The 27,582-nt window shown below is 39.6% G+C and overlaps 1 protein-coding gene and 1 long non-coding RNA gene across 7 annotated transcripts in view; one reads left to right on the plus strand and one right to left on the minus strand.

Moving 5' to 3' along the window:
• Positions 1–3,315, plus strand: part of LOC144089669 (uncharacterized) — a 56,938-nt gene extending 53,623 nt beyond the window's left edge. Inside the window, exons 6-7 of the long non-coding RNA XR_013305131.1 lie at positions 2,569–2,747; positions 2,814–3,315. This is a non-coding gene — a long non-coding RNA (uncharacterized LOC144089669). The remainder of the gene's footprint in view (positions 1–2,568; positions 2,748–2,813) is intronic.
• Positions 2,523–27,582, minus strand: part of col12a1a (collagen, type XII, alpha 1a) — a 57,564-nt gene continuing 32,504 nt past the window's right edge. For 4 of the 6 annotated variants that reach the window (XM_077620746.1, XM_077620745.1, XM_077620742.1 and 1 more), the window contains 31 exons: positions 25,522–25,651; positions 25,242–25,384; positions 24,883–25,012; positions 23,902–24,021; positions 23,684–23,830; positions 23,334–23,450; positions 23,111–23,263; positions 22,931–23,005; positions 21,872–22,011; positions 21,646–21,769; positions 21,431–21,574; positions 20,465–20,629; positions 20,293–20,331; positions 20,026–20,164; positions 18,592–18,734; positions 18,130–18,239; positions 12,772–12,924; positions 12,475–12,552; positions 11,137–11,223; positions 10,853–10,906; positions 10,493–10,588; positions 10,355–10,408; positions 9,667–9,720; positions 9,288–9,341; positions 8,912–8,983; positions 8,316–8,351; positions 8,173–8,239; positions 7,898–8,080; positions 7,560–7,637; positions 6,114–6,284; positions 2,523–3,289 (listed from right to left, as the gene is read on the minus strand). In XM_077620746.1, coding sequence (XP_077476872.1) covers positions 3,141–3,289; positions 6,114–6,284; positions 7,560–7,637; positions 7,898–8,080; positions 8,173–8,239; positions 8,316–8,351; positions 8,912–8,983; positions 9,288–9,341; positions 9,667–9,720; positions 10,355–10,408; positions 10,493–10,588; positions 10,853–10,906; positions 11,137–11,223; positions 12,475–12,552; positions 12,772–12,924; positions 18,130–18,239; positions 18,592–18,734; positions 20,026–20,164; positions 20,293–20,331; positions 20,465–20,629; positions 21,431–21,574; positions 21,646–21,769; positions 21,872–22,011; positions 22,931–23,005; positions 23,111–23,263; positions 23,334–23,450; positions 23,684–23,830; positions 23,902–24,021; positions 24,883–25,012; positions 25,242–25,384; positions 25,522–25,651 — 3,405 coding nt within the window. In that variant the 3' untranslated portion in view covers positions 2,523–3,140. Of the gene's footprint in view, positions 4,843–6,113; positions 6,285–7,559; positions 7,638–7,897; positions 8,081–8,172; positions 8,240–8,315; positions 8,352–8,911; positions 8,984–9,287; positions 9,342–9,666; positions 9,721–10,354; positions 10,409–10,492; positions 10,589–10,852; positions 10,907–11,136; positions 11,224–12,474; positions 12,553–12,771; positions 12,925–18,129; positions 18,240–18,591; positions 18,735–20,025; positions 20,165–20,292; positions 20,332–20,464; positions 20,630–21,430; positions 21,575–21,645; positions 21,770–21,871; positions 22,012–22,930; positions 23,006–23,110; positions 23,264–23,333; positions 23,451–23,683; positions 23,831–23,901; positions 24,022–24,882; positions 25,013–25,241; positions 25,385–25,521; positions 25,652–27,582 lie in introns of all 6 variants that reach the window. The other 2 variants (XM_077620744.1, XM_077620743.1) reach the window with 2 other exon arrangements.

Raw genomic sequence — 27,582 nt, forward strand, 5'->3', positions numbered from 1 at the left:
TTTTTTTAAAGAAAAAAGCCTTACTATACTATGTCGTTTTTTTTAAGAAAAAAGCCTTACTATACTATGTCGTTTTTTTTAAGAAAAAAGCCTTACTATACTATGTCGTTTTTTTTTAAGAAAAAAGCCTTACTATACTATGTCGTTTTTTTAAGAAAAAAAGCCTTACTATACTATGTCGTTTTTTAAGAAAAAAAGCCTTACTATACTATGTCGTTTTTTTTTTAAAGAAAAAAGCCTTACTATACTATGTCGTTTTTTAGGAAAAAAAGCCTTACTATACTATGTCGTTTTTTTAAAGAAAAAAAACCTTACTATACTATGTCGTTTTTTAGGGGGAAAAAAGCCTTACTATATACTATGTCGTTTTTTAGGAAAAAAAAGCCTTACTATACTATGTCATTTTTTAAAGAAAAAAAGCCTTACTATACTTGGTCGTTTTTTAGGAATGAAAGCCTTACTATACTATGTCGTTTTTTTAAAGAAAAAAAGCCTTACTATACTATGTCGTTTTTTTAAAGAAAAAAAGCCTTACTATACTTGGTCGTTTTTTAGGAATGAAAGCCTTACTATACTATGTCGTTTTTTAGGAAAAAAAGCCTTACTATACTATGTCGTTTTTTTAAAGAAAAAAACCCTTACTATACTATATCGTTTTTTAGGGGGGAAAAAGCCTTACTATACTTGGTCGTTTTTTAGGAATGAAAGCCTTACTATACTATGTCGTTTTTTTTAAAGAAAAAAGCCTTACTATACTATGTCGTTTTTTTAAGAAAAAAAGCCTTACTATGCTATGTCGTTTTTTAAAGAAAAAAAGCCTTACTATATTATGTCGTTTTTTAGGGGGGGAAAGCCTTACTATACTATGTTGTTTTTTTAAAGAAAAAAAGCCTTACTATATGCTATGTCGTTTTTTAGGGAAAAAAATCCTTACTATATACTATGTCGTTTTTAGGAAAAAAAAGCCTTACTATACTATGTCATTTTTATTAAAGAAAAAAAGCCTTCCTATAATATGTCGTTTTTTAGGGGGGAAAAGCCTTACTATACTATGTCGTTTTTTTTTTTTAAGAAAAAAGCCTTACTATACTATGTCGTTTTTTGGGGAAAAAAAGCCTTACCTTGATTCATCTCCTTCTAGTTGTTGCTGTGTCCCAGTGGCAAAAACATTGGATCAGAACCTGAGGTAGGAGCAGGTTCAAATCAGGAGTGAGTTCCAATCCAGCACAGAGTGCGCATCTTGTTTACCAATGGAGTTGAGGTAATGAAGAGGACAAATATGACTTTTGATAATTTCTTCTTGTGATCATCATAGGTCCAAAAATGCTGTATCTGAATCTTTGGTGGAAACAAGTTCAAATCACGAGGGAGTTCCAATCCAGCACTTAGAGAGCTCATCTTCTTTTCCAAAGGTGTTGAGGTAATGAAGAGGATAAATCTGACTTCTGATTGTTCCCCTTCTAGATGTTGCTGCGGTCCAGTGGCAAAGACATTGGGTCAGAACTAAAGGTGGATACAAGTTCAAATCAGGAGTGAGTTCAATTCCACTCTTTGCAATTCTCAAATTGTTTATTGAGGTAATGAAAAGGATAAATATAACTTCCAATCACATCATTGCTGAAGTCACTGTGGTCCAGTGGCAAAGACAATGGGTCAGAACTCAAGTTATTGGATTTGACTGCTGTGTGGGAGACTGGGGTTCGAATCCTGCTCTTGTTTGACTGATCACTACACTATGTAGTTCAGTAAATGGGTAATCCTTTTTTCATTAAAATAAACACTTAGTCATTTTTTTCAGCAAAACAATTATGTTCCGGTCAGCCGAAGGCTGACCGGAAGACAGTTGGGGGGGGGGGGTGTCCCTGGTGGTGTTCGACAGTCGGCCTTCGGCCGACTGCCGACACCATACAGTCGTTGACTGGCGACACCGGGACGTGAACCATCGACACCCACGTCACAGGCAGGTGACTTACCCACTACACCACGAGGCGGCCCGCCTATACATGATTGGAAGTTATATTCATCCTTTTCATTACCAAATAAACAATTTGAGAATTGCAAAGAGTGGACTTGAACTCACTCCTGATTTGAACTTGATTCCACCTGAAGTTCTGACGCATTGTCTTTGCCACTGGACCACAGTGACTTCTGAAATGAAGTGATTGGAAGTTATATTTATCCTTTTCATTACCTCAATAAACAATTTGAGAATTGCAAAGAGTGGAATTGAACTCACTCCTGATTTGAACTTGATTCCATCTGAACTTCTGACCCAATGTCTTTGCCACTGGACCACAGTGACTTGTGAAATGAAGTGATTGGAAGTTATATTTAGTGTGAGCTCTTCTATTTGAGCTAAGTGGTATTTATTTTCTCTTTCTTTTCCTGTTGTAGTGACATGATCAGTCTTTGGCTACCAAAATAAGACATATTTCCAAAGACGTTACGTCACTCGAAACCATTAAACCTGAAACTTCAGCATCCGGTGCAGGAAAAAAAAAAAAGACAACTGAAACCGAAGCAACATTTTCAGTAGTTTTATTGAAAAATGCCTCTTCTGTTTTTCAGAAATAAATAAGAAAATAAGGCTGTGGGGAATTCACAACATATTTGCAGTTTAAAACATGAGAAGAGCAATTGTTCTGGTCTTGCATCCCAATCGAACTGCATTGCTCCAACACCAATATATTCCCACTTACAGATTCTCCGTAAAATTATACAACACAAACATGCAAATGACACATCTGGTAAGAAAAACAAAAACATTTGTTGCATTACAAGTCTGCAAGTCTGACTGTTATTTGTTTTTATAGGCCATAGACGACAACATGATGCAGAACATAGCTTGAGGCCAATCAAATGAAAGAGCAGTTTGACATGAAACGAGACTAAAAGAACAGCTGGTGATTGGACTTTCTGCCTTTTCTTTTTCACACGATTGGCAGCAGACGTTTAAAGGAGCCGCAAATGGACAACGACCACCAGGTATTGCTCATTCTCACATCGTCCACAACAATATATGTTCCATTTAACTATGGGTATCAAACCCACGCACGTATGTTTCCGAAATAGCACATGATCCTCACGTAAATGATAAACTTATGTAAATACTACACTCTTAAAAAAAATCCTGTGGCTAGCTAGGATGCTAGCGTCTCCGTATCGCCTCTTGATAGCGATCGTTTTCCTCGCCGGTTTGGCGTGTAACCCGTCGATTGTTCATTCTCAATTGCGCCAGCGGGCTCCTCGGGTAAAGACGCTACTTCCGCTTCAGCTCGGTAGTTGTTGGCTAAAGAAAATATGTGGCCAAATCAAACAATTTCATAGGATATTGCACGTTTTTGGCTTTCTTAAAGTTTTGCTTTAACACAAAAAGAAGAACATCAAAATGATACTATGACAATAAGGTAAAAAATACTACAAGGAAAATGGAGTGAGTAAAGTTGTATTTTTGGCGGAAAAAAGTCACTTTTTACAGGAATTGAGTTGGAAATAGTGGGTCAAATTGTGATTTAACACAATTTAAATCTAGTCAATCTTTACAATGTATTAATTTCAGGTCAAGATTGGACCCATTTTCAAATTTCCGTATGTCAAAAGTACACCTAATTTTTGCAAAAACAGGTCAATGTTTACCCAAACACAATACAAATTATTTTTTACTATGTGCTTGATTAAAAGACAATTTTAGTTTTAGTTTTAAACGTCAACATCATTATCGATCGATATCTGGACAAAAGTTTAACTATACAGGGTGTTCTAAAACTTTTGACCCCATTTCATAGGCCAATAATTTTGCCAATTTCCGTCGAAATGACCTCAATTTTTTACAGCTTGTTTAGAAACGTTTCAAGTTTTTGTGAGTAACTTTTGGCATTTCTATCTTTTCAGGTTAAGAAATGCTGTTCAAAAGAAATGGATTAGCATTTGGCACCAAAAACGCTTTCCACAATTGCGAGGACTATGCAGAAAAGCTTCACGAATCTGCTCCACCGTCTCAAAAAGGTTAGCCTACAAAATGGGGTCAAACATTTTAGAACAAACATCCTGTTTTGTCCATGAAAAAATGTGCACTACACTAAACAGGTCAAAGTTTGGTTTAGCTAAAATTACTCAAAATATCGGATATCATTATTCCAACTCAATCCCTGTATAATTCCTACTTTTAACCTCTTTTCGTTCCAACTTCACCTTAGCTCACGTTCTTGCACGATAAAGCGTAAAAACCCGAAGCGACATTGAGCACCAATTTGTCCGACATACACACAACAAAAATCAAAAATAAAGATAATGGTTAAAGTTACACGTGGAACATGCTTTCAGTCTGGTCACTATGTAAACAGAGGTTATTGCCGGTGTAAGTAAAAGTTAGCGGTGGGGTTATAAAAGGCACAAGCTTGAAGTGTCCGGGATCAAACATCATTTATACAGAGCACTACATTAGTTGTATTTACACTCTCACCTCTACCGGTACAGTTACGAAATCTTCTTTGTTAGTAGTTTTGTTGGGTTTGGTTTGTACATGCTCCTTTCCTGGGGTAGGAACAGAGTACTCGGTCTCTGGTTTTGTGTTCCCAGCGCTTTTTGTGGTTCAAGATGCAAACAGGCCAGCAGGTTGCCATCATGGTAGCTTAGAGCTGTGAGATGATGTTAGTGGCAGTCCACTTCCATTCTGGTTTTGGGGCTTTTTTGGGGGGGGGTTGTATTAATGTTCATTAGTCATGTCCATGGTGCTTATCCCTTTTTTTTCTATTTCCCTGTAACAAATGGGCAAACATCTCAGAAAGGCAACTTCAAATGTTAAAGCTGTATAGAAGATTCAGTGAGTTTGCTATGCCCAACCTGCAAATATTAAGATGGGGTTAGTCGTCTACGTAACAAAGTTATTCACAGTGTTGCAACGATACCATAGCATTTCATTTTTTGGACGCACTAATAAGACGCTAACTGCTAGCTTTACAAAAAATACACTTGTAATTTTCCTCACACGTGGTGTATGTTTTAAAATTTTTCACATTGTTGGCTAATTCTGTAAACTAGGAGGTTTTCATGTTTGGAATGTGACTTTTTAACTGAAAATTGCAATTTGGAGAAGACTGACATTGGTTTGTAGCGGGATGACGGTAAGTGGCAATGCTAATACTGTACAATGTTTGCTATAAATGTGTTTTCTTATTGATGACCAAATAAACAATTAACTTATTTATAAGAAACTAGCATCTCGTATGCAATCAATGGCTGAATAATCGACGTGTTGGATATCGTGACAGGGTTAGCGACAAGCGCTGCTATTGGATTGGGTTGTAAGCTAGCTCGCTAATTGCACAGCATTGGCACATTATTTCTCACAACTCTTCGACAACGACGTTATGTCATTTGGTATCGGTGCAACACTAGTTATTAATATTTTATGCAAGTAATTGCAGACACTGCTAGCTAGAGTGATTATCATGCATGTTTTCAATAGACCATGAAACAAATGCAGGTGGTGGAAAGTGGCGCGTCCCAACTGACCAATCGCTAAACAGTTTACAGATCCAGGCTTGGCTAAAGCACAAGCAGCCGATTAAGCTTTGGATTTACATCTAGAGTCGATTGAAGGATTCCAAGTTGCCAATCACAAAAATACAGTCAAGTTAGTTTCCATGTGGGGAAGTCTATGTTATTCTACCTCGTTCCAAAATCAGTGAATGGACCCATTGTTCCTAGAAGAGTGGAACCTCTGACGTGGTTTAACCTTCAACTTGTATGTTGAAGTTTAAAGAACTAGCCTAGCGAAGGAGTCTATTGATAAACATATTAACCCAGTGGTTAACCTATTACACTTAACCTTGGTGGTCCATTATTTTTTACCGACCTATCATGGCAATTGGATCTGGAACTCATTGGCGAGCATCCCTGAAAGGATCTATAACTCAAATAGGGTGGTTTTACGGTCTTAAAAATAATGTAATTATCGCATTGTTTTGGTTTAGCGAATGGTCAGTTTTGCGCGTTGTTTGGTTTTGCGCTATCGCACAACATGCGTGTTTTCAAATGTTATCGTAGCCAGCGTCATTAGTGTGTTCTACGTCACGTGTTAGCATGCGAGAACTCGGCGCGATCTGCTTTACCTGGATATCCTTGTCCGTTGTAAGGGATGCCGACACACTGAGAGGAATCGCAGTATCCTTGGGGTCCTGACGGTCCCCTCACCCCGGGATTACCATTACGACCTGGAGGCCCACGAGGCCCGGTAGAGCCAGCTGGACCCGTGGGTCCCGTTCTAGACTCTCCTTGTGGTCCTGGAAAAAAAAATAGAGGGTGTTTTAGAAGGGGCTGCGCAAGCCAAGCTTTACGGCGTCGCTCGTAAATATCGAGTGGAAACGGCAGGCCTGTAATTTCACAATTCCAATTGTTCAATTAGAAAGATTCCCTCTCCTCGTTACCCTTTAAAGAAAATAGAAAAGTGTTGTGGATGTATCGTTCCTACAGACCAACCCCCGCCCCCCACCCCCTAGCTCCATCTGTCTAGACAGTGAGAACACAGCATGGAATTTTTCCCCTCGCTCTCTCTGCCTTAAGTGAACCCATGTGTTGTCAACGAAGCCACCAAAGAAAGCTCATTGTGCAACGTACTGATTCACTCTTCTTCATACAAACACACATTTTTTTTTGCATGGGATTGAGTCATCACAAAGGACTTTCTGCCGCACTTCATTGCTCTCGTGAGGTCGTACTTTATAACGTAACACGTGGTTTTACAAATGTCTTCCGCTGACTGAAATATTGGGAAGCGATGAGCTGTTTATGAAAATCATCTATTGGGGATTCGGCTATTGAAGACATTGTTACCCGAAGTAATGGATGTCCAAAATGTATGGACAAGTTAACGGCTAACTTTAAAAATGCAAGCTATGGCGTGTAATGTTTCAGAATGTTTGGAGAAGACCAATGCGCTTAAATTCTGAAGAAGGGTTTTGGAATGTCTTAGTTTTTTTTTAAAAAAAATGTAAAGGTTACGAGATGCAGCTGCCCAATGAAGTGCATGCAATCTGCACATTTTTGGTCTTCCGATCGCATATTTTTGCATGCGAATCGAGTCCTGGTATCTTAGTTTTCTGAATCTGCCCATCTGGATTTGCCGCAACGCTCCGATAAGTCTCGTTCGCTTTATAAAAAGATGGCAGAATGTCATCGTGACCATTAAAACTGTCATTTATGTTCAGCCTGTTGGCAGCCAATGAATTCAAACTTTAAAACTAAAGTTGAAAAGCTTGATCTTTTGTAGCGATTCCAATCCTCTGAAAATGATCTGACCAGATCTGGGACATCTGTAGTCAAAATGTTCCCGAAAAAGCATTTTAATCTCTCAAAAGGGAATCATTTTCAGTCGTAAAAACTCCACGGGAAGAAAAATGGAGCTACCGCGCTACTGCCGTTAGCTAGCCGCCCGCCCGCCCGCGTGTCTGCGGCTTCGACGGACCGACGTAAATGCTTATGTTCCTCGCTTCATTGGCTGGAAGATTCAACAACGAATACCATCGTCGGACCAAAAATAGGAGAAGAAAGTGTCTCACCTGGTGGTCCAGTTGCACCTCTTTGTCCTCTGATGCCAGTTCCCGGAGATCCTCTCTCTCCCTTCTCGCCCGACAAACCTAGAAAATAAGAATCCAATATTTTAACGCACCGTCAAAGATTTCTGAACCCAAATCTCCGGGGTTCAAAATATTTCAACTTGGGGCGTCCTCTAATGAGCCGCAATTCATAGCTCGCGTATGGAAAAGTTAAAGTTAAGTGGAACCATGTGCAGGCGACACCAGATATGTCCTTATGTAATTCATTGACAATTAGCGTAACCTTAAAGTCAACTTTAGCGTCGCTATTCTTGGCAAAAAAAAAAAGTTGTGAAATTGACCTATTTCTCCTTGACTTCCAGGTAAACCGGGAGTTCCCGGGAAGCCGGGTCGTCCGGGTTGGCCGGGTTCTCCGCGGGCTCCCGTGTCGCCGGCCGCGCCGGGAGGACCCGGCGGCCCTGGGTTGTTGCTACGGTAGCCGGATGGGATCTGGTTGAGCAACTGGTTGATTCTGCTCATCTGACCTGGAACAAAAGGACAAGACAAATAAGTTCGAGTAAGAAAAGGTCGTGGAGGGAGAAAAAAAATGGAAATAGTGAAGAAATGGCCGACTTACTGTTCACCAGTTGTTCGCAAACTTGTCTAGAGATGGAACGCATCATGTTTTGGGATGCAAAGTCGCCCTGGAAACAAAATTAAAATTAAAAAATGATTTGTGTTCTGGTGGTAAATGTGTGATCTGATAAAAAGCATGCTTACCCGCTCGCCTTTTTCTCCTTTGAGGCCGAGAGGGCCCTGTCGGTCAGAGGAATTTACATATTAAGCACCAAAAAATGTCAAATTGGCGATATATTGTGAAATTTTGGAGGCTAAAATCCATACATTTTGAATAATTGTCACTGTCTTAAAAAAAAACGAAGCAACAGGTTGCTAGCAAGAATTTCCACTAGAATAATAATTAATTTACAGGTCATTTCTTGTCCATTTTGAGTTACTGGCTCTTTATTTAGGGACATTTTTGAGTCACCTCCTGTTAATCAACAAGAAGTGGGCCACAAATGCCTAAAAATTAACAGGAAGCCAGAAAAAAATCCCCAAAATCGACTGAAAATGACCAAAAATCAACAGCAAGAGCTAAAATAAACTTATTGGCTGACGTTAATGGCCAGAGAGCCAATCTCTTTGAAGTGGGAGAGGTGGCGTTGAACAAATGAATATAGTGAGATAAGCATTATCGTGAGCGTAGTTTCGCGTATCGTATCGTGAGGTTTCTCAGTTAATTACATAGCGGTCTTGGATTTTGGATTGGATTTGCCATCTGACATTGCATTTTGGTTTGTTTTGTTGTCTCCTACCGGGTGTCCTGGGTCCCCTATTTTTCCTGGTTTTCCTGTAACACCTGGTGCACCTGGAGTACCGGGAGTTCCCTGAAGAAAGAAAACAGCGATATTTGCAATGAAATAATTGCTATGAAATAATTGCTATGATTCCAACTCGCGAACAAGAGAAAAAAATGGCCAGTCACTGCAAAAGTCATAAACTAAGATGATTGATGTGACCCATGAGAAAATGGAGAGGGACAATACAAGAGCTAGCTGCATGTAGCGTAAAAAAGCTAAAAAGTCCCATAGAATGTAGGTTGAATTTAAGATTCTTGTGCAAGCCAAATTCAAAGATCTGTGGCCCACGGACCGCAATTTGGACATCCCTGGTGCATGAATAGAGGCTTACCATTGGTCCTGGTGGCCCTCTTGGTCCAGATGGCCCCTCCTTTCCTGGTTGACCCTGTTGATGTATGGTGAAACGACATTAGAAATAGGCTAAAACACGCAAACAAATCTGAGCTCAACTTCTAACGATAAAAATCCGAAAAATTCAAACAAAAAAAAACTTTTGTGCTGCTGTTATCTTTATGACAATCAACATCGCCTCGACCAATGAGATGAGTGTTTTTTTCTATTGTCATACTCCTACAATTCCATCCTTAAAGGGCCGGTTTTCAACCCCAGTTTAAAACATTTTGGGGGGGACGCACAAAGCATTTAGCAACTTAAAATAAATACTTAAGTGAATGTTGTTTCTACAAAAAAGGGTACACAATCATTCTCACCCGCACTCCGCCTGGTCCAACAGCACCCAGAGGACCACGTGGTCCAGGAGGACCCTGAAAAAAAAAGAAAAACAGACACAGTCAATCAAAGTGCAATGATGGGGAACCATCTGCTACCAAAAATCTTGGCCTGAATGGACTATAAATACATTTTGCCACTTTGCAGGCCAAAATCAACATTCAGTATCAACTTAAGACTGGAATCTGTACACTAAATGTGATGAAAACCACAAAGAATGTCAAGAAAATACTGGATTTGTTTAATCCGCCAGTCTTCCCTGCAGTTAAATGACGGCAATTTCAAGCCAGCGTTGGCTACTGTACATTTGTCTAGCTTTGAACTGGTAAAATAATACGAAGATATAAGCAACATTTGTCAATTATGTTCAGTTACAAGATTGAGGGGGGCGAAGGGAAAAAAAAAAAACATGTTCCATTCCTCATTTTCCCCTTTTGGTAACCCGAATCCACACGTAATAATTGAACTGAATCGCCGGTTTAGCGTTTGTCAATCAATGAGAAAATGCGGGTGTCCCAGAGGATGGAGGTTCATCCTAATTCCACTCCAGAGTGCGGTTTCCACACTCGCCATTTCCACCGAATGAATCCAGGCGATTCCGTGGATGAATACTTTATACTTCCGCATAATAAACCGCCAAAAGAAAGGGTAGTAAAGAAAGATACTTACGTGCAAACCAGCCAGGCCAGAGTCTCCACGGTCTCCCTTGGGTCCAGGTTGACCCTGATTGCGGAGAAAAACAAAAATACTCATTTGAAATTCTGTCATAAACATATAGATATCATTTCCCATATATTGCAAACTCACAGGTGATCCGGGCATAGACAAGCCATTGGGACCTTGAGGTCCTGGTGGTCCCATTGGGCCAACAAGTCCTGGTTCTCCACGAGGACCCACTGGACCCTTAAAAAAAAACACAACGCCATATTTTTAAGAAGAAGAAAGGCCAATCATAAAATAGATTTGAGCAGTTTGGGCAAAGTGTTTGACATTTCGTCATTGCAGAAGGGACGACATAACAAAGGTATTGTGCAATTTCAAATCTGGAAATCGTCTGTGATTGGCTAAAAAAAAAAAAGTGCTCCACTACTTCCTTATTTGGAATGATAGGGATTCAGGATTGAATAGCATTTAAAGATGTTAAAAGTCAAGGAAGTTTTTGCTCACTGATTTTCCTGAATCGCCTCGGTCTCCTCTGGGTCCCTTGGAGCCTGGTCCTCCCTAGAAAAGAAAGGGGTTTTTTTTTGTGAGCGTAATGACAGAAGCAGACTGGATTAACCCCTTAAAAGGTGCGCACGAGTATCGCAGGGAAACGTCAAACTGCTCTTTATAGTGGTGACCATGGCATGATCATTATCCTCGTAAAAAAAAAAAGTTTGAGGTAGGAGAGGAGTATTTTATCAGAGGTACGGGGAGAGAAGAGTATACAGGTTGGAAGAAAGTGAATTTACCGAAGGACCGGGTGGCCCCTGGGGGCCGATGCTATCCTGTGTGCATGTGCAGGAGTGGGGGAGGGATGGGCAAGTGGCTTCGTCTCGCTGGAAACAAAAGGAGAGAAAAAAACGTTTGGTGAGGGGAAAAATAAGCATAGATAAGACACAGCATAAATATGGTTTCATGCTCAACAGTAGGGGTCTATATATATCTCGATATGTATCGAAATTGGGAGTTCTGCACCTATGAGGACCTCATCAAGACTTACTGCTAACCACTTTAGTCACTACTTATCTCTATTGACTACTACTCTGTTTACTATTACTTATCTATGTTGACTATAACTTATCTAAGTTGACTATTTCTTATCTATGTTGACTATTACTTATCTATGTTGAGTACTACTTATCTATGTTGGCTATTACTTATCTATGTTGACTACTAATCCATGTTGGCTACTACTTATCTATGTTGGCTATTACTTATCTATGTTGGCTACTAATCTATGTTGACTACTTATCTATGTTGACTATTAATCATCTATGTTGACTACTAATCTATGTTTACTATTACTTATCTATGTTACCTACTACTAATCTATGTTGACTATAACTTATCTATGTTGAATATTACTAATCTATGTTGACTATAACTTATCTATGTTGACTATAACTTATCTATGTTGACTATTACTCATCTATGTTGACTACTTATATATGTTGAGTGCTACTTATCTATGTTGAGTACTACTTATCTATGTTGGCTATTACATATCTATGTTGACTACTAATCTATGTTGACTACTACTTATCTATGTTGACTATTACTCATCTATGTTGACTACTAATCTATGTTGACTACCTATCTATGTTGACTATTACTTATCTATGTTGAGTACTAATCTATCTTGAGGACTACTTATTTATTTATTGTATTTATTGATTATTTTTCTGTTCATTTCTTAGTTGTTTAGTTGTTATTTGTGCACTTCCCTACTTTGTTGTTGATGACTTATTTAATTAATTATTACTGATTTGTCAATTATTTATTTATCTGTTTGTTTGTTTCTATTTGTGCACTTTGTGGTGAAGCTTTAAATCTCATTAAACTTGCACAATGACAATAAGAGCATTCAATTCAATTATTTCGTGATACGTATCCCAAAAGGTTATCTATATGCTCCCGCCAAGTATTGTTATATCATTTTGAACAAGTGTTGTTGTTGTTTGGAAAAACAGGTTACGAGCAAAATTTTCCACAAAATATGATATCTCACTGACAGCACTAGACGTCCAAATCTAACGTTCACTGGCGCCTCCAAAAAGTAGCGTTTTTTTTTACCAAACAAGACTCACCATGGAAGGAAGGTCGCAGCATTTGTCTCTGTTGATCCAACTCAAGCTGCAGATAATATCGAACATCTGGAGCTGGAACTAAAACGGCAGTAGACGAAAACATGGAAGGGCGTTAAAAGTGGCTTCCATACATGATGACAACGCAGAGTGTTAAGAACAGACAGCAGGACGCTGGAAACTTTTCCCCCCCCCGGGCGTACCAACACGCGGGAATCCTTTCAAATAACTCATTTTTATATGTTGTTGGAGTGAAAGGAAAGGTAGCGCGAGACATTCTTGTCTTCTCCTTTCACTTACGGTGGCGGATTGCCTCCTTCCAGACCGGGACATCTTGCCAAGCACTTCGTAGCCCTCCAGGGTGACGTTGCTGGCCGCCTTGATGGGCTTCTCCGCCACTTCTTGGCAATCCAAGTTGAGTTTGACTTTGTCCGGAGAAATGGTGACGTGGAGCTGCGGGGGGAAGATGATGGACAGGTGTCAGTCACTTTGTTATTCCAGCCATTAGCGTCTTTTGCTAGGCTGTGATTTGAAAATGCTCTGGGCTTCTGAAACTCTTGGGTTGACGTTGACTTTTGGGTTTGTTTGGGGTCTGGCTGACCTTTTAAAAAGGGAAGGAAATGAAGAATTAAGGAAAAGTGCTGCCTTACGGAGAAGGAAAAATCTCTCTGAACCCGTTTCAACCCTTTTTTGATTAAGTTTGAAAGACGTTTGGATTCACATAATAGTGTCTTTCTGGAAATTTTTGAGAGTGGTGTCCAAACTTTTTTTTGCCAGGGACGCTTTCAAAAAAATATAAAATAAAATAAAAGGATGCCAGGTCCAACTTGAAATTTTTCCATATGATTTTTTTTGGAATAGATGATCGTAGTCATGTAAAACGTTGGATTTAAAAATGTATTTAAGCTAGGGATGTGAAGAAGATAAGAATCCAAAGGTATGTGGATATTCCACAATATATATATAAAGAAAAATAAATTATTTATGTAAAGCGAAATAGAAAAATTCCAGTTTTTTACGTTTGTTTACATGTCGCCAAGTTTTGAGCCCTCATCTAATGAAGAAATGTGCTTTAAATCACTGCTGAAAATTCCAATGTAGGCTGGATTTAAGGACTGGATTTTCCTGATTTGTGGTAGGCAAATAAAAAGTGGGCAGCGGTGGCCCACAGGCCTCGGGTTGGACACCCGGCCAGGGCTTCTTGATGAAGTGCACGACTTGGGTTGGATTTGATGCCTTTTCCCGATGAGTTGAGCGCAACTATAAAGCAAAAAATCCAGCAGTTGACAGCAGCCTTTCGTGGCAAAACTCCAGATCGGGTTTGTACAAGAGCACCGAATGACTCAAGTGTCAGATGGTGTTGACGAAACTATATCATTTGTGGCGTACCAAGCTTTCTTTTCACCAGTACTCATTTTCCTCTACTCAGCATTTGGACAGGCTTTCTTCATGTTACACTAAGCGTTTACTTTTCCTCTTTCAACAACGGTTTACCAACGACTGTTTGCTTTACCTTGAACTTCAGTAGACTCGGCCATGACACTTTTAACCCGGAGTAGTGTTTCCAGCAACATAAAGTGACGGGCCGAACAATTAAATCTTCTTGTACTAGATGGCAAAAGAGACCAAAACTCTTGTGTACCATCTGTTGCCGTTTATACGACAGAGTATGTCTTTAATTAAGAGCTCTGTGACATTTACCGTTTTGGCCCGAATATAAGACGACCCCCTTTTCAACTCAAGTTTGAAAAAAGACTGTCAATTTTTCTACACAAAATAAAAACAATTGATTAACAATATATTTGAGAGAAAAGGCATGCTATTTTGCCTTCTTCAAATCATCCAGGCACAAATTATTTGCAATAAAGTCAAAAAACGAAAAGCTCGTAGTACTTAGTATAGCTATAGTAAATTGCCTTTCGCTATTAGCCGCTAAGTGAGAATGCTTAAGTGTATCTTTTTCATTTTGCATGGCTGAATGTTAGTCTTAGGGTGTCTTATTGACCAAAAAGCATCTCGACAGGCAACATTTCAACACGACAAATTTGAATATTGCGACAGGCAAATTCTTCCTTTCATGACGTTACGTGTGTTGGCGTGCTGGGAAATTTTCCCACTTGGAAATGAGCATGCTGGCTCAATAAGTTTGGTGTTTCGGAGGATGACACTGTGAAAAGTTTTGGTGTTACTCAAGTCAAGTGTTGAAAAACGGTCATTGTGTTGACAGAAAGGGAGGCTACCGTGAAAACCTCATGTGCTTCTTATTTCACATTGAGCTTCCAAGGCCCAGGATTTCCACGAGTTGAGGTTTTGTTGCTCTTGGACTGTTCGGATCCTGGACCGTGAGCGCAAACGGGATTTGATGAGTCTAAAGCGTATCCGACAATAAGGTTAACGACATAAAGTGTTATGAAAACAATAGGTTTGACCACATTAAGTGTGTAAAAACAGAGTTTGGCTCTTAATTAGGTTGCAGTTCCAAAGCAAACATAAGGAACCACCCAAATGATTCCTTTTTCCGACGAGACGAGGCAAGACGGTTAGCTTATGTGTGGTCTCCTGAGTCATGATGTCTTCTCGCGTAAACCATGAAAGGAAAGGATGGTCACTTTAAAGTGAGACAAGGTGTGAGCACCAGCCAAAGTTCCTAAGAACCCGAGCCGGGGTTATTTTAACCGTCCTGGCTTTTTGGAGTTTGTCGAGTTCATTCACGGAAAGGACTCTCCATCCGCTCGTTAGGTAAACACAAACGTAATGCTTCGATTTACTCGACGGGAATGCAAAAGAGATTGGAGTGTTTTATAGTGGAATGAAGCTGAAGGAGCATTGGTGGATCAACAGGAGCATTTTTACCCCTCGAGTGTGGGAGTCTAGGATCTCCTTGGAGGGTTTGCGTGGTTCTCGTCTGCAAATGTCATCTTTAAGTGCTTTCCCACATGCTGGGCTAGCGGTAGACCACGAACTCTAAAGACTAAATTGCTCTTTATTTACAGGTTTTGAAGGGTGTTGGGGGCAAATGGAAGCCCTCTATGACCTGGTACTTTGGACCAGAACCACATAAAAGGTTTCTTAGAACATGGCAAACGTTGCGTGTTGGGTGGGGAGTGTCGAGCTTTAAAGGGTTGCAGTGAATAAATAAAATAACGTGGAAGAGGATTAGTATTTCTCCGATAATTCAGAGGGTTTCGCCTATTGCTTGCTGTCAGACCACACGCGTTTACATTTATGCTTGCACACACTCACTATACTCTATACTATGAGGTCAGTCTGTCACTAAAGTGCACCAAAGTATGAATATTGGCAGAAACGAAAAAGGCTTAAAAGAACACCAAGTTTTAACAAAATTATTACTGGTAAGCCATGTATTGTTTTTTTTTTAATTATTATTTCTGCTTAAAATAAATATGTGAAAGCTAACGGGGGAATGTGGTTGTTAGAGTGATCCAATGTTTTAGTTGTGTTATTTTTAAATTTACTGCTAAGATTAGCCCTGTTTATACTACCCATGACTGGGAAAGTTATATTATTGTAATGGCAAGTCAGATTTATAGTATTGGTTCAAAGTGAACTTAAGTGGCCCAAAGGATCTACAATTTCATTGGCAAGGCACAGGTCTGTGGTTGGCTCTCAACCGTGATGTTCAATGTTTCTCTGTACGTCAAACAATCGTGTCTGAAACCTGAGGGTTTACTTTGGGGTTGGAAAATTGAATCGACATGAATTGAAATGTCAGTATTGGAGTAAAAACCTTTAAACGGCTGAGCTTGGTTGATTTTTAAATATTTTTCCATATGTTTTATTTTAGTTATTGAATAGAATATCATAGGACATCTATGTGTACTGCTGAAAACACAAATAAATAAATAAAAATCATTCCCTATATAATTCAGAGGCTTTTGCCTATTGCCCGCTGTCAGACCACACGTGTTTACATTTATGCTAGCGCACACTCACTATACCATGAGGTCAGTCTGTCACTAAAGTGGACCAAGTGTGAGGAAAACCACATCAAGGCACTTTGCCATAGCGCGGAAGAGCGGCACAAAGTCCGCACTCCGGGAAATAAGCGGCTAGGCAGACCGCCGCGCCGCAAACTAGCCACCCAGTGTACACTTGGAACCGAGTTGCCGCCGTGGTCACGGTCTGAGAGCTTATACGTACAAATTACGGCGTCCGACGAGAGCTCGGCTGATGTCATGAAATGATTCGCTGAGGTTTTCCAGCGTATCGTTCATTCATGATATCCCCCAAATGAGTTTTGTGGTCTCTAACTAATGAAACTGAGAATTCAGTTTTGAGAGGGGTCGCATCCGTTAAAGGATGGAAAAAATAATAATAATGGCGCTTTGGAAAAGTTAAGCGGTCCAAAAGCTTGGTTTTGCGAAGAACGTTAAGGGAAATGATTTGCGTTTTGTCAGTGATTGGACATCTCGAGTTAATAGATTAATAAACAGAAATGGAAGGATTGGAAATAGGCTTCCTGAACGTCATTTGGTAAGGTCACGTAAGGCGACCTGCATAGTAGTCTTTGTGGGGGGAAGAAAATGTAAAAGCAAGTGAACATGAAACCGGGTTTTCCCTGGAGTGTTGTATAAGCCAGAGGAAGGTAAATATACTATATTTCATTGTTGTGCTCCCGACAGATCTGCTGGCGTTTAACAAAACAAAACAAAATGTTTTACATTGGCCGCTAGTTGTAGTTGGATTTGACACAATCTGATTTCAGTCGTCCCTGGAGACGATACACAAGCAAATGAGTCGAACGTGGTGGCAAATGTTCTGAAGACGAGTTTTCAAATAAATCTAAACAAAGACTTTGTAGGCTGTTAGTTCAAGAGCTGATTTGTTTTGACAAACTTCTCTTAATGACCTCACTAGCACTAAAGGTTTCCTTCTGGGATAATGCCATAAAGCTTTAGTGGTGTTCACCCTAAAGCCCACGGGCCAACTTGGGTCTGCAACCTTGTTTTTATTGACCAGCAGCAACAACCACAAAAATAATTGAAGTTGGCCCTCACAAGAAGCTTAACTTCAGCTTTAACGCTAGATGAAGCTTAAATGAGGTTTTTCTATTAGCTAAAGGCCTGAAAAACTGTTGAAACGAAATGTAGGAAACTCCCAAAAAAATTCTGGTGTGTAAATATAAATGTAGGTACTTTGAGGTTATTTTCTTATTTTAACTCATTCACTTTGATCAACAGTTATAGACATTAAATCAATTTCAATTTGGTGTCGTGTCATCGACGATCCAATTTGTCGCTCAAATGATGAAAAATTAACATATTTTGTAACTAATTATTGGTTAGTGTCGTGTCATCGACGATCCAATTTGTCTCTCAAATAACCAAAATTTAACATATTTTGTAACGCAGATTATTTGTTAGTGTTGTTCCATCGACGATCCAATTTGTCTCTCAAATGACGAAAATTCAACATATTTTGTAACGCAGATTATTTGTTAGTCGAGTCTTTCGTCCTGCCAAGTATGAGTGCACTTAAATCCGCATTATAAACCCAATCTTTTTTGTTGCCTGATTCCAATTGTCTATTCAACAAATCAAAAGTGGAAGTATTCCAAGTTGGCCTTACTCATGCGGATAGCGGAAAGGAAAAAAAAAAAAAAAAAAAAAAAAAGAATGGCGCCGTGTGTTTGTTCACCTTGTGGAAACTGCCGTGGAAAACGCGCTTGACTTGCTCCTCGTTAAATGTGGCTCTCTGGATCTCTCCTCGGGTGTCTTTGTTGTAGAATGTGATTGCTTTGTTTGAAGCTGCGAAGAGAAGAGCACAGGCTTTGGTGAAGGCAAAGCACAGCCTGTACTCCCGAGAACGGATGAGAGGGATAACCATGGAGGATTTAAACCCGTGCTCCTAATGATTTGCATGCATTTACCACATGTGCAATTGCAGTGGAAATAGATCCTCATTTGAAAATAAATGCTCATCTCACAAGACCGACTAATCCTAATAAACAGGAGAGGACTCTTACAGATGCTTCGATGAGTTTCCTCTTACTTGTTTTTGGGCCATGTGTATGTATACAGTTTCATGAAGTGGCCATGGAACGTTTTTCTTAGCCAGAGCGTCTTTCTACTCCAGTGACAGAGCAAAACAAAAACTTACGGTTGATGGTGAGCCCGACCTCCGGGTTGTTGTTTTTGTCCGCGATCTGCCAGATGTCAAAAGGCTCGGAAGGCGTGTCGGGGAGGAGTCGGAAGAGGAGGACGATGGTGTAAGACGGGGGAAGACCATCTGGGTGAAACTCTCTGTAGGGTTGGTGTTTGACAATTGCATGGTTATTCGGCCAAAGTAGAAACAGGCAATCCATTAGGTCAACATTTGAGGATTCAACTCACAAGAATGTTACCCACTTTACCAAATTTACTTTAATGAATGCCAGCTATCTCTGCGGGTATGCACATTCAAAGTATTTTCCATCCACTCTTCCTCGCTAAAACTGCTTGCCAACACGTTCCAATAATTCTTTTTTAAAGGCGTATTCACGTCTGTCTGTTTGGTCCGGACCAGACCGAACTATTTGATTCGTTTCATGTGTGAAAGATGAAATCACACACCGATTTGTACGGAACAGGCTTCCGCGGGCATTTGGGGAAATGTTTTTTGGACAGAATGTCTTCTAGATAGTTGCGCATTTGCGTCAACACCCTCTGATTCGCCAAATGTCCTGAACACGCTAGTAGTCGTTTGAACTGTATCAATAAGAGCACGAGCAGGATTGTTTACTTCCATATTTGGTACTCGGACGTTTGGTCGACCGGACGTTTGGTCGACCGGACGTTTGGTCGACCGGACGTTTGGTAGAACGGACGTTTGGTAGAACGGACGTTTGGTAGAACGGACGTTTGGTAGAATTTAAGATTAAGTTGTACCGCCAACGGCTCACTTGAGTAATCCCTCTAACTCACAGGTGTCAAAGTGGCGGCCCAGGGGCCAAATCTGGCCCGCCACATCATTTTGTGTGGCCCGAGAAGGTAAATCATGAGTGCTGACTTTCTGTTTTAGGATTAAATTAAAATGATAGATATAGATGTATGTTAAATTTCCTGATTTTCCCACTTTTAAATCAATAACTGCAATTTTTTCATCCATTTTTTTCTGTGTTTTTAGGTCAAAAATCATCTTGAAAAATCTAAAAATATATAAAAATATTTTCTGTTTTCTACTTTAATATGGAACATAAAGAAAATTTTGGTTTCCTTTTGAAATCAATTAAAAGAGATTTTCCCTTACTAAGAAAAAAAGCTCAAATAAACATTGTTTTAGATCTATAAAAAAACGGAATATTCAGGGCTTTTGATCCAGTTCTTTTAATCCATTTATATAAAAAAAATCTAAATATTATATCTAAAATGGTCCGGCCCACGTGAAATCAAGTTGACGTTAAAGCGGCCCGCGAACCAACCCTTGCTCTAACTGCAGGGTCAATTCCGTATCATTATCAAGAATGACTTGGGACTGGACATGATTAGACCACGTTGAACAACAACAACAAAAAAGCTCATCTACTGATGTGCCGGATTCCGCGTTAGTTCTTACTTTGTGGGCTGGTTCAAGAAGGCGTCCTTATGCAGCCTGTATCCAATGTAGCTGTTGAAGGACCCGGGCTCCATGGAAACGCCGTTCATACCGGCGAATGTCCTGTCGGTGATGTTGAAAGCCTCGAGCATCCGGAATCCTGGAAACGGGTCAACAACGTAGCCGTCAGGGGTAGTGAAAGATACCGCGAGAGAAGTCGATCCTTCTCACGCTAGCCAGGTGCGCGGCGATCCGTCAATGTGATTTTGACGGTGTTTGGGCGCTTACCAGGTGTGGTGTATCCGTTCAAGTAGATCAGAGGGCAAGCTAAAGCAAAACAGAAAGTGAGAAAGGCTCAGATAAGCGGCGGCGTGTTGAAAGAATGATTATATGTACAAAAACTGGCAATAGATGAGTGAATTTCAAAAATAGCAAATTGTGAGCTAGATGTCCGTCTTACTGGAGGTAGCCGTTTCGCAGATGACCGTGATCAGGTTGTCCTGGATCTTGGCGAAGGCGTCGTAGTCGTCGACCACAAACACGTGTCTTTCGGAGGGCTGGCTGGCAATGTTCTTCAACTCTTGCATGTCCACGTCGGCAACGCCGACCACGAACACACTGTAGCCTGTGGAGGGATGGGCAAAGCAGGCATTTGTTCAGGCGTACGCCGGAATATTTCATCGGGCGAGACCGTGGACGGAACTGGGAGCAAAAGTAGAAGAGATAAATGGATTGTTTGTTTGTTGGCAGGCGACTTTCAGATGGCCCCGTTTGCGACAAATGCAGCGCCGTGATGGACGGCGGCGTTAACGGAACGTTAAGAATGACTTGGCTTGACATGTTATTTCTTGCAGCATCGACCGAGTGTTTACAGAAAGTTTGCGTCAGGTCATTAGCCTGTAAACAAACTCCCCAAAACTACAAATGGTATGAATTTTTAACCCATGTAGCATTTTTTTTTTCCAGGACTACCCAAAGAATCCACAATGAATAGGAAAAATATGTATATAAGTTGCACCGGGGTATAAATTCTACAACTTTATGCATTAAAGTAAGAGTAAAATAGGGAATAAGATAAGTTTTGGCGATAACTCTGAGCTGTTGGCGATCGGAGTGAAAGAAATTCACCAAAACTACAAATGGGATGAATTTTTAACCCATGTAGCATTTTTTTTTTTCAGGACTACCCAAAGAATCCACAATGAATAGGAAAAATATGTATATAAATTGCACCGGAGTATAAGTTCTACAACTTTATGCATTAAAATAAGAGTAAAATAGGGAATAAGATAGGTTTTGGCGATAAGTCTGAGCTGTTGGCGATCAGAGTGAAAGAAATAAAAGACATACGAAGTCGCAGGCCCAGCTAAAGTATAAAAAAGTGTGAATTATAGTCCGCAAAATACGGTACTACTTCTGGACATACCAGCTTGCTGCAGTTGTAGAGCGTTCTTCTTGACATCATCCTGCGAGCGTCCGTCTGTCACTACCACAAGAACCTTAGGAACATTCTTCCTCATTCCACCGTCAGAGGTGAAGACCTTTTCATAACCGTGCTTCAAGGCAATGCCTAAAAAGAAGGATTCGTACCATCGTCAGACCTGTCAATTTCACCTCGGTGCGAGCTTGCGAGCGGAGTACCTGTCTTGGTGTTTCCTCCTCTGTAGCCCACGCTCTGCAAAGCTCCTAAAACGTGGCCCTTGTCGTGGTAGGTGTTGAGTTTGAACTCCGTCCTGGCGTCATCGCTGTACTGCACAAAGGCGACCTGTTGACGGGGAGAAATGAGAGGAGCGCAACATGGAAATTCCATTTTTGGGATGTTCTACATCATCTAAACAGGTTGTTAACAGGTTGATGTCCAACTGACCTGCATCCCGCTCGGACTGATGTTGTCAAAGGCACCGGTCATGCTGGTGACGAACTGGAGGACCTTGTTAAAACTCTCATCGCCGATACTCCAAGAGCCATCGATGAGGAAGACCAGATCGGCCTTGGCACCTCTGCAAACTTTTGAGCCAAGTACAGGAGCGGTTAATGAAATCGGAATCAGTGAGTTTGTTTTAATGCCTCAATTTTTCGGGTATAGTACACAGTTTTTCCCCCTGAAATTGATGGCCCATTGCGAACTTGAAAAATATGCATCACGTCTTATTCATGTTTTCTGCAGTGACGAACAGGGGAAAATTTGAAAAAATAAATGGAAGTTATATTTTTAAAGGATTGAACATATTTAAATTAGATTAAATTAGATTAAATTAGATTAGATTAAATTAGATTATGTTAGATTAAATTACATTAAATTAAATTAGATTAGATTAAATTAGTTTAGATCAAATTAGTTTAGATCAAATGAGATTAGATTAAATAATATTAGATTAAATTAGATTAAATTAAATTAGATTAAATTAGATTAGATGAAATTAGATTAGATAAAATTAGATGAAATTGGTTGAAATTAGATAAAATTAGATTAGATAAAATTAGATTAGATTAGATGACTATTCATCCTGTATTTGGGAAATTTCATTGTCAGTAGCAAGAGGGTGAGAATACAGACACAGCAAAAGACATTTTAGACATAAATAGGTAATACATAAGTTAATAAATAAACAAACAAATACATTCATAATTAAATATTCCAATATGAAGATACTACTCAATGAACTAAATTGTCATGGTTTATCTTATTTACACAACAAACCCTGTTTTTGTCAGCAACTATATTTTCTCGAATGAGTTTTTTTTTGTTAGAATGGTCTGCTATTCACAGGGAAATACTTGTCTTAACTCAAAATATCCAAATAGATCAAATTATTATATAAATAATACTTATGTAGAAAAAGTACTCCTACAACAGCAAATTTTTGGAGTACGTCAAATACAAATGTGTACTATACACGGAAAAGTAGGGTAAAGCTCCCCTCACCATCAATTGCTGCTGGAACAGTCACTGGCGGCGGAGGTGGGGGTGGCTCGGTTGGTGCTTGAGTGGGTTTGATCACTTGGAAAAAACAAAAAGTACATGAAAAAAGACATACTCGTGCTTAAACCGTGTAAATAATTCCACGTCAGACCAGACCACAAAGCGCATTAGAGGCCATCTTACATGTCCGTTCCCTGACGCTGACTCCAGGTCCCTCCATGGTGGGGGTTTGGGTGTACACAGTGGCTGTGTAGAGGGTGTCGGGTGTCAAACCGTCGAAGCAGTGACTACTCTGACCGCTTTTGACCGTGATCTCCTGAGCACCACGCTGAGAGACTAAATGGGAGGAAGGGGAACGAGAGAGAATTAAACGCTTGAACTTTGTAAAAACCACCCATGTACTCACGATCGACGGGTTGGACTTTGAGTCTGTAAGATGTGGCGGCTCTGTGCTGAGCCCAACGGATGCAGAAGGTGTTGTAGGCCACGTTGTAGGTTGTCAAGTCTGTCACATTCAGGAACACTAAAAAAAATGTAAAATTTGTTTTAAAAAAAGAACCATTTTCAGAGGTACCTCTTGCGTTCTGTCGTATTTTGCTAACCAAACGGCCAAATTGCTACTTTGCGGTTCTGTGCGTAGCGCGCTAACGTCATTTGTATGTAGGGGGCCCATGAGTAAAACGTCATTAGCAACCCCAAGTGTCAAATGCCAGGTTTTATGTTTGTTTAGAATTCCGAACCCATTAATCGTCTTACATGTGGTGCCCTGGCCAATCAAAGGTCCGCTGACGCCCGTGCTGTACTGTGCCAACACTTTCAAGTCGTAGGTGGTTCCAGGAGTCAGGTCATTCAGTTGGTGGGTAGTGACGTCGCCGACGAACACTTCTTCAGACACATCAGAGCCTGTGAAGATTAAGGATCAGGAAACAGTGTTAACAAACTAGAGGATTATTTCAAGAATAGCATTTTCATACCTTCAGGTTGGTAGATAAGCTTATATCCAGTGACCCTTGATGGAGCGGCGTCCCAGGAGACCCTGAAGCGGGTGTACCATTCGTCGGAAACTCGGAGGTTCCTGGGTCCAAGCATTCCCACTATGGGACAATAGAGAAATAACATTCTCTATTGGGTTTGGATCAGGACTTGCAGATAATATTCTATCAATTATTTGGTTTAGTTATCATCGATTGTGGCTTGGATTGGATTGGATAACTTTATTCATCCCGTATTCGGGAAATTTCGTTGTCACAGTAGCAAGAGGGTGAGGATGCAGAAATAGGAAAGGCATTTTAGACAGAAATAGATAGGTAATAAGTAAGTCAATAAATAAATAAATACATGAATAAATATATAAATAAATAAGTGTGTTGCTGAAATATATATATATATATATACATATATATATACACATATATACACACATATACACATATATATATACACATATATATATACATATATACATATATATACATACATATATATGGTAATGAGTAAGTTAATATATATATATATATATATATACATATATATACACATATATATACATATATATACATATATATATATATATATATATATATATATATATATATATATATATATATATATATATATATATATATATATATATATATATATATATATATATATATATATATATATATATACATACACACAGATGTACATGCATGCATACGGTAGGTCTTAACACTCAGCCATTTGTTTTGTTAAAGAGCCTGACAGCTGATGGGAGGAATTATTACTCAAAAGGCAACCTGTGGGAATGGAAAATTCTTTCTCTTTCTTAGACAAGTCGATTCAACACCTTGCGAGTTCTGCTCCGAGTTCTAAAAAGCGACGGACTGCAGTCCAAAATAATCCGAAAAGCTCAGTTCCCGCTCAGCTACATGAAAACCACCATAGATACAGGACACAGGATAAACAGTCGTTACCTGTGCGACCATCTCCTTCCAGTTCTCCTCCTGGTCCTGTAGCGTAAATGGCTGTCACTTTGATGTTATAAGGAGTGTCTGGATCAAGGTTCTGCAGAACCACATTGTTTCTGTTCCCTTGGACTGTAGTCTGCAAGACAAATAACAGAAACCTCAAAGTTATGTGCGCAACAAGAGTGGCATGCGCTACAATAAACAACAAGATGATGTCAGTACATCTCTACGATTTAATACGATCCAGCCCTTGTCAGAGAATATTTCCAGATAAGGATATCGTTCCACTGTGTCGATCCTAATTTGTGGCTCGATACTTTTTATACTTTTAGGCTCTGCAGGACTACAATTGGGCAAATACTTACATATTCCTCGATGGGATCTCCAGTGGTAGGGGCGTAGGTAATGCGGTATTGCGTGACCGGACCATCGGCGTGTTCCCAATCCACGGAAAGGGTGGAGGTGGTGGCGTCGTAAACACGCATGTTCCTGGGGCCGCCTAGCGGACCTACATTTGAAGGAAAAAATTGTACCTTTAGCATAACGTGATAATGTTTACTAAGCTATCAATACAAAAATACAAAGGCCACGTTTACAGTGATTTTTTTTTAATCAAGGCAGGATCGAGATCGTAATTTTTCATACGTGTTTTTCCGTTGTCGGCGATCGTGGCTCCTTCGCCGTCACTGTAAAGGGCAACGACTGCAACGTTGTAGTCCGTGTCGGGGACCAGATCTGGTAGGTATGCTGTCGTGGTGGTTCCGGATACCAACACCTGCAGACGACCACAAAACATGTTTTGTTCAAATGCTGTGAAGTTCAGAGCTGCCAAAAACTAACAATCTTAGGTAGTTTACTACCTCAATCTTTACCAAACTACTAAATACGCATTTTGGTTCAAAACAACGAAAATAAAATCAAGCAATACATTTTTTTAAGCAATTAACCATACAGTTCACTCAATTCTATTGTGCTTCTTCTAGAGAACTTTGTTTATATTTTGTCAAAAATTGTCCCAAAAAATTTTTGGTTCATATTTTAAATTTGTAGTACTTGTTACACTACCGCTTACTTCTAATTTCTTAAAAAATGGGAAGATTAAATGTCATATGACATTTAAAATACTGATTTTTGGGTATCGATGAGCAATTTATTGTGAATTTAAATAAGTTGATATTTAAAATACAGATTTTTGGGTATCAATGAGCAATTTATTGCGAATTTAAATAAGAGTTGACATTTAAAATACTGATTTTTGGGTATCGATGAGCAATTTATTGCAAATGTAAATAACAGTTGACATTTAAAATACTGATTTTTGGGTATCAATGAGCAATTTATTGCGAATTTCAATAATAGTTGACATTTAAAATAATGATTTTTGGGTATCAATGAGCAATTTATTGCGAATTTAAATAAGAGTTGACATTTAAAATACTGATTTTTGGGTATTGATTAGCAATTTATTGCAAATTTAAATAAGAGTTGAGATTTAAAATACTGATTTCTGGGTATCGATGAGCAATTTATAGCGGATTTAAATACGAGTTGTCCTGGAAGATTTTGTGTTGGCCCTTGATTCCTTTGATTTTGATTTTTTTTTGTCTGAAAGCAAAAGTTTGGACCCCCCTGCTGCAAGTGAGCAAACACAAAGTACACGGACATGAAATTCCCCCAAAGACCTTTCATTCCACTTTGTCTTGCCGCACGCACACGTGTGTTTGTACGTTGTACACGAAAAGCCCTCCTTTAACTCGTCAGTCCCATTTCTGTCAACAGCAACTAAAAAGAAGAGCCAAATATTCCTTTGAAGCGAAGGAGTGTGTTTGACAGCTGTGAAGGCCACAGCTTTCGCACACAATGCCAACAGTTGCGTGAGAACGGCGGCGCTGGAGACTTTCTCCCGAAGAATATCAAGGCCAGCAACAGGTAAAGCTGTCACGCCGTAGACACTCGCACACATGAAACATATCGTGTATGCGCCTGGGAGAAATCCCCCGATTTTTCAGGCCGACAGCTGAGAGCTCCGATAATGTCACTTCAAACATTAAAAAAATGCTGATGTTATTCCCAAACATTCTTTCCACGTTGAGAAATGCTTGTTCCATATTTCACGTCTAGCGGGGATTTTAGTTTTCTTCCACAATGACCCCAGTCTTGGTTTTTACCGTTTGGTCACAGGGTGCTGGAGCCGATCCCAGCTGGCAGACTAGGCTAGAGCATTCATAACAAGTTAAAATTATTTTAATTTTCCTCTGGGACGGAAAAAGAACTAAGAGAGCCGGGATCAAGAATTCATGATGATTTTCACCTGGGTTATAAAACTTAAGAGGACCCGAGCATCCATTTTTGTGGATTTTCAGTTGTTTTGGCACATTAAAAAAAGTTTTTTTTTAACTAGGTCTACAATGTCTTCTGTGTCTGTGCTTGCTACTGCAACCAAGGAAATTTCCCGAATACATTAAAGAAGATTCTAATTTAATTTAATCTAATCTAATAAAGAAAACAACAAATGAAACTGGAGCAACTTGTTGGGAGGTCCTATTTTTCAAAAAATTCTTCAAAGTAGAATGTCTTGGTGACACTACTTTATAAGTAATGTGGTAAAAATGGGCTGTACTAATTGAATAAGTAAGTACTGTAGTCACTTGGTCTATGTCAATCAAATCTTTACATGGCACTAGTTTTCATTAAGGTTTGTTTTTA

Source organism: Stigmatopora argus, chromosome 15 (assembly GCF_051989625.1).
Source record: "Stigmatopora argus isolate UIUO_Sarg chromosome 15, RoL_Sarg_1.0, whole genome shotgun sequence".
NCBI lineage: Eukaryota > Metazoa > Chordata > Actinopteri > Syngnathiformes > Syngnathidae > Stigmatopora > Stigmatopora argus.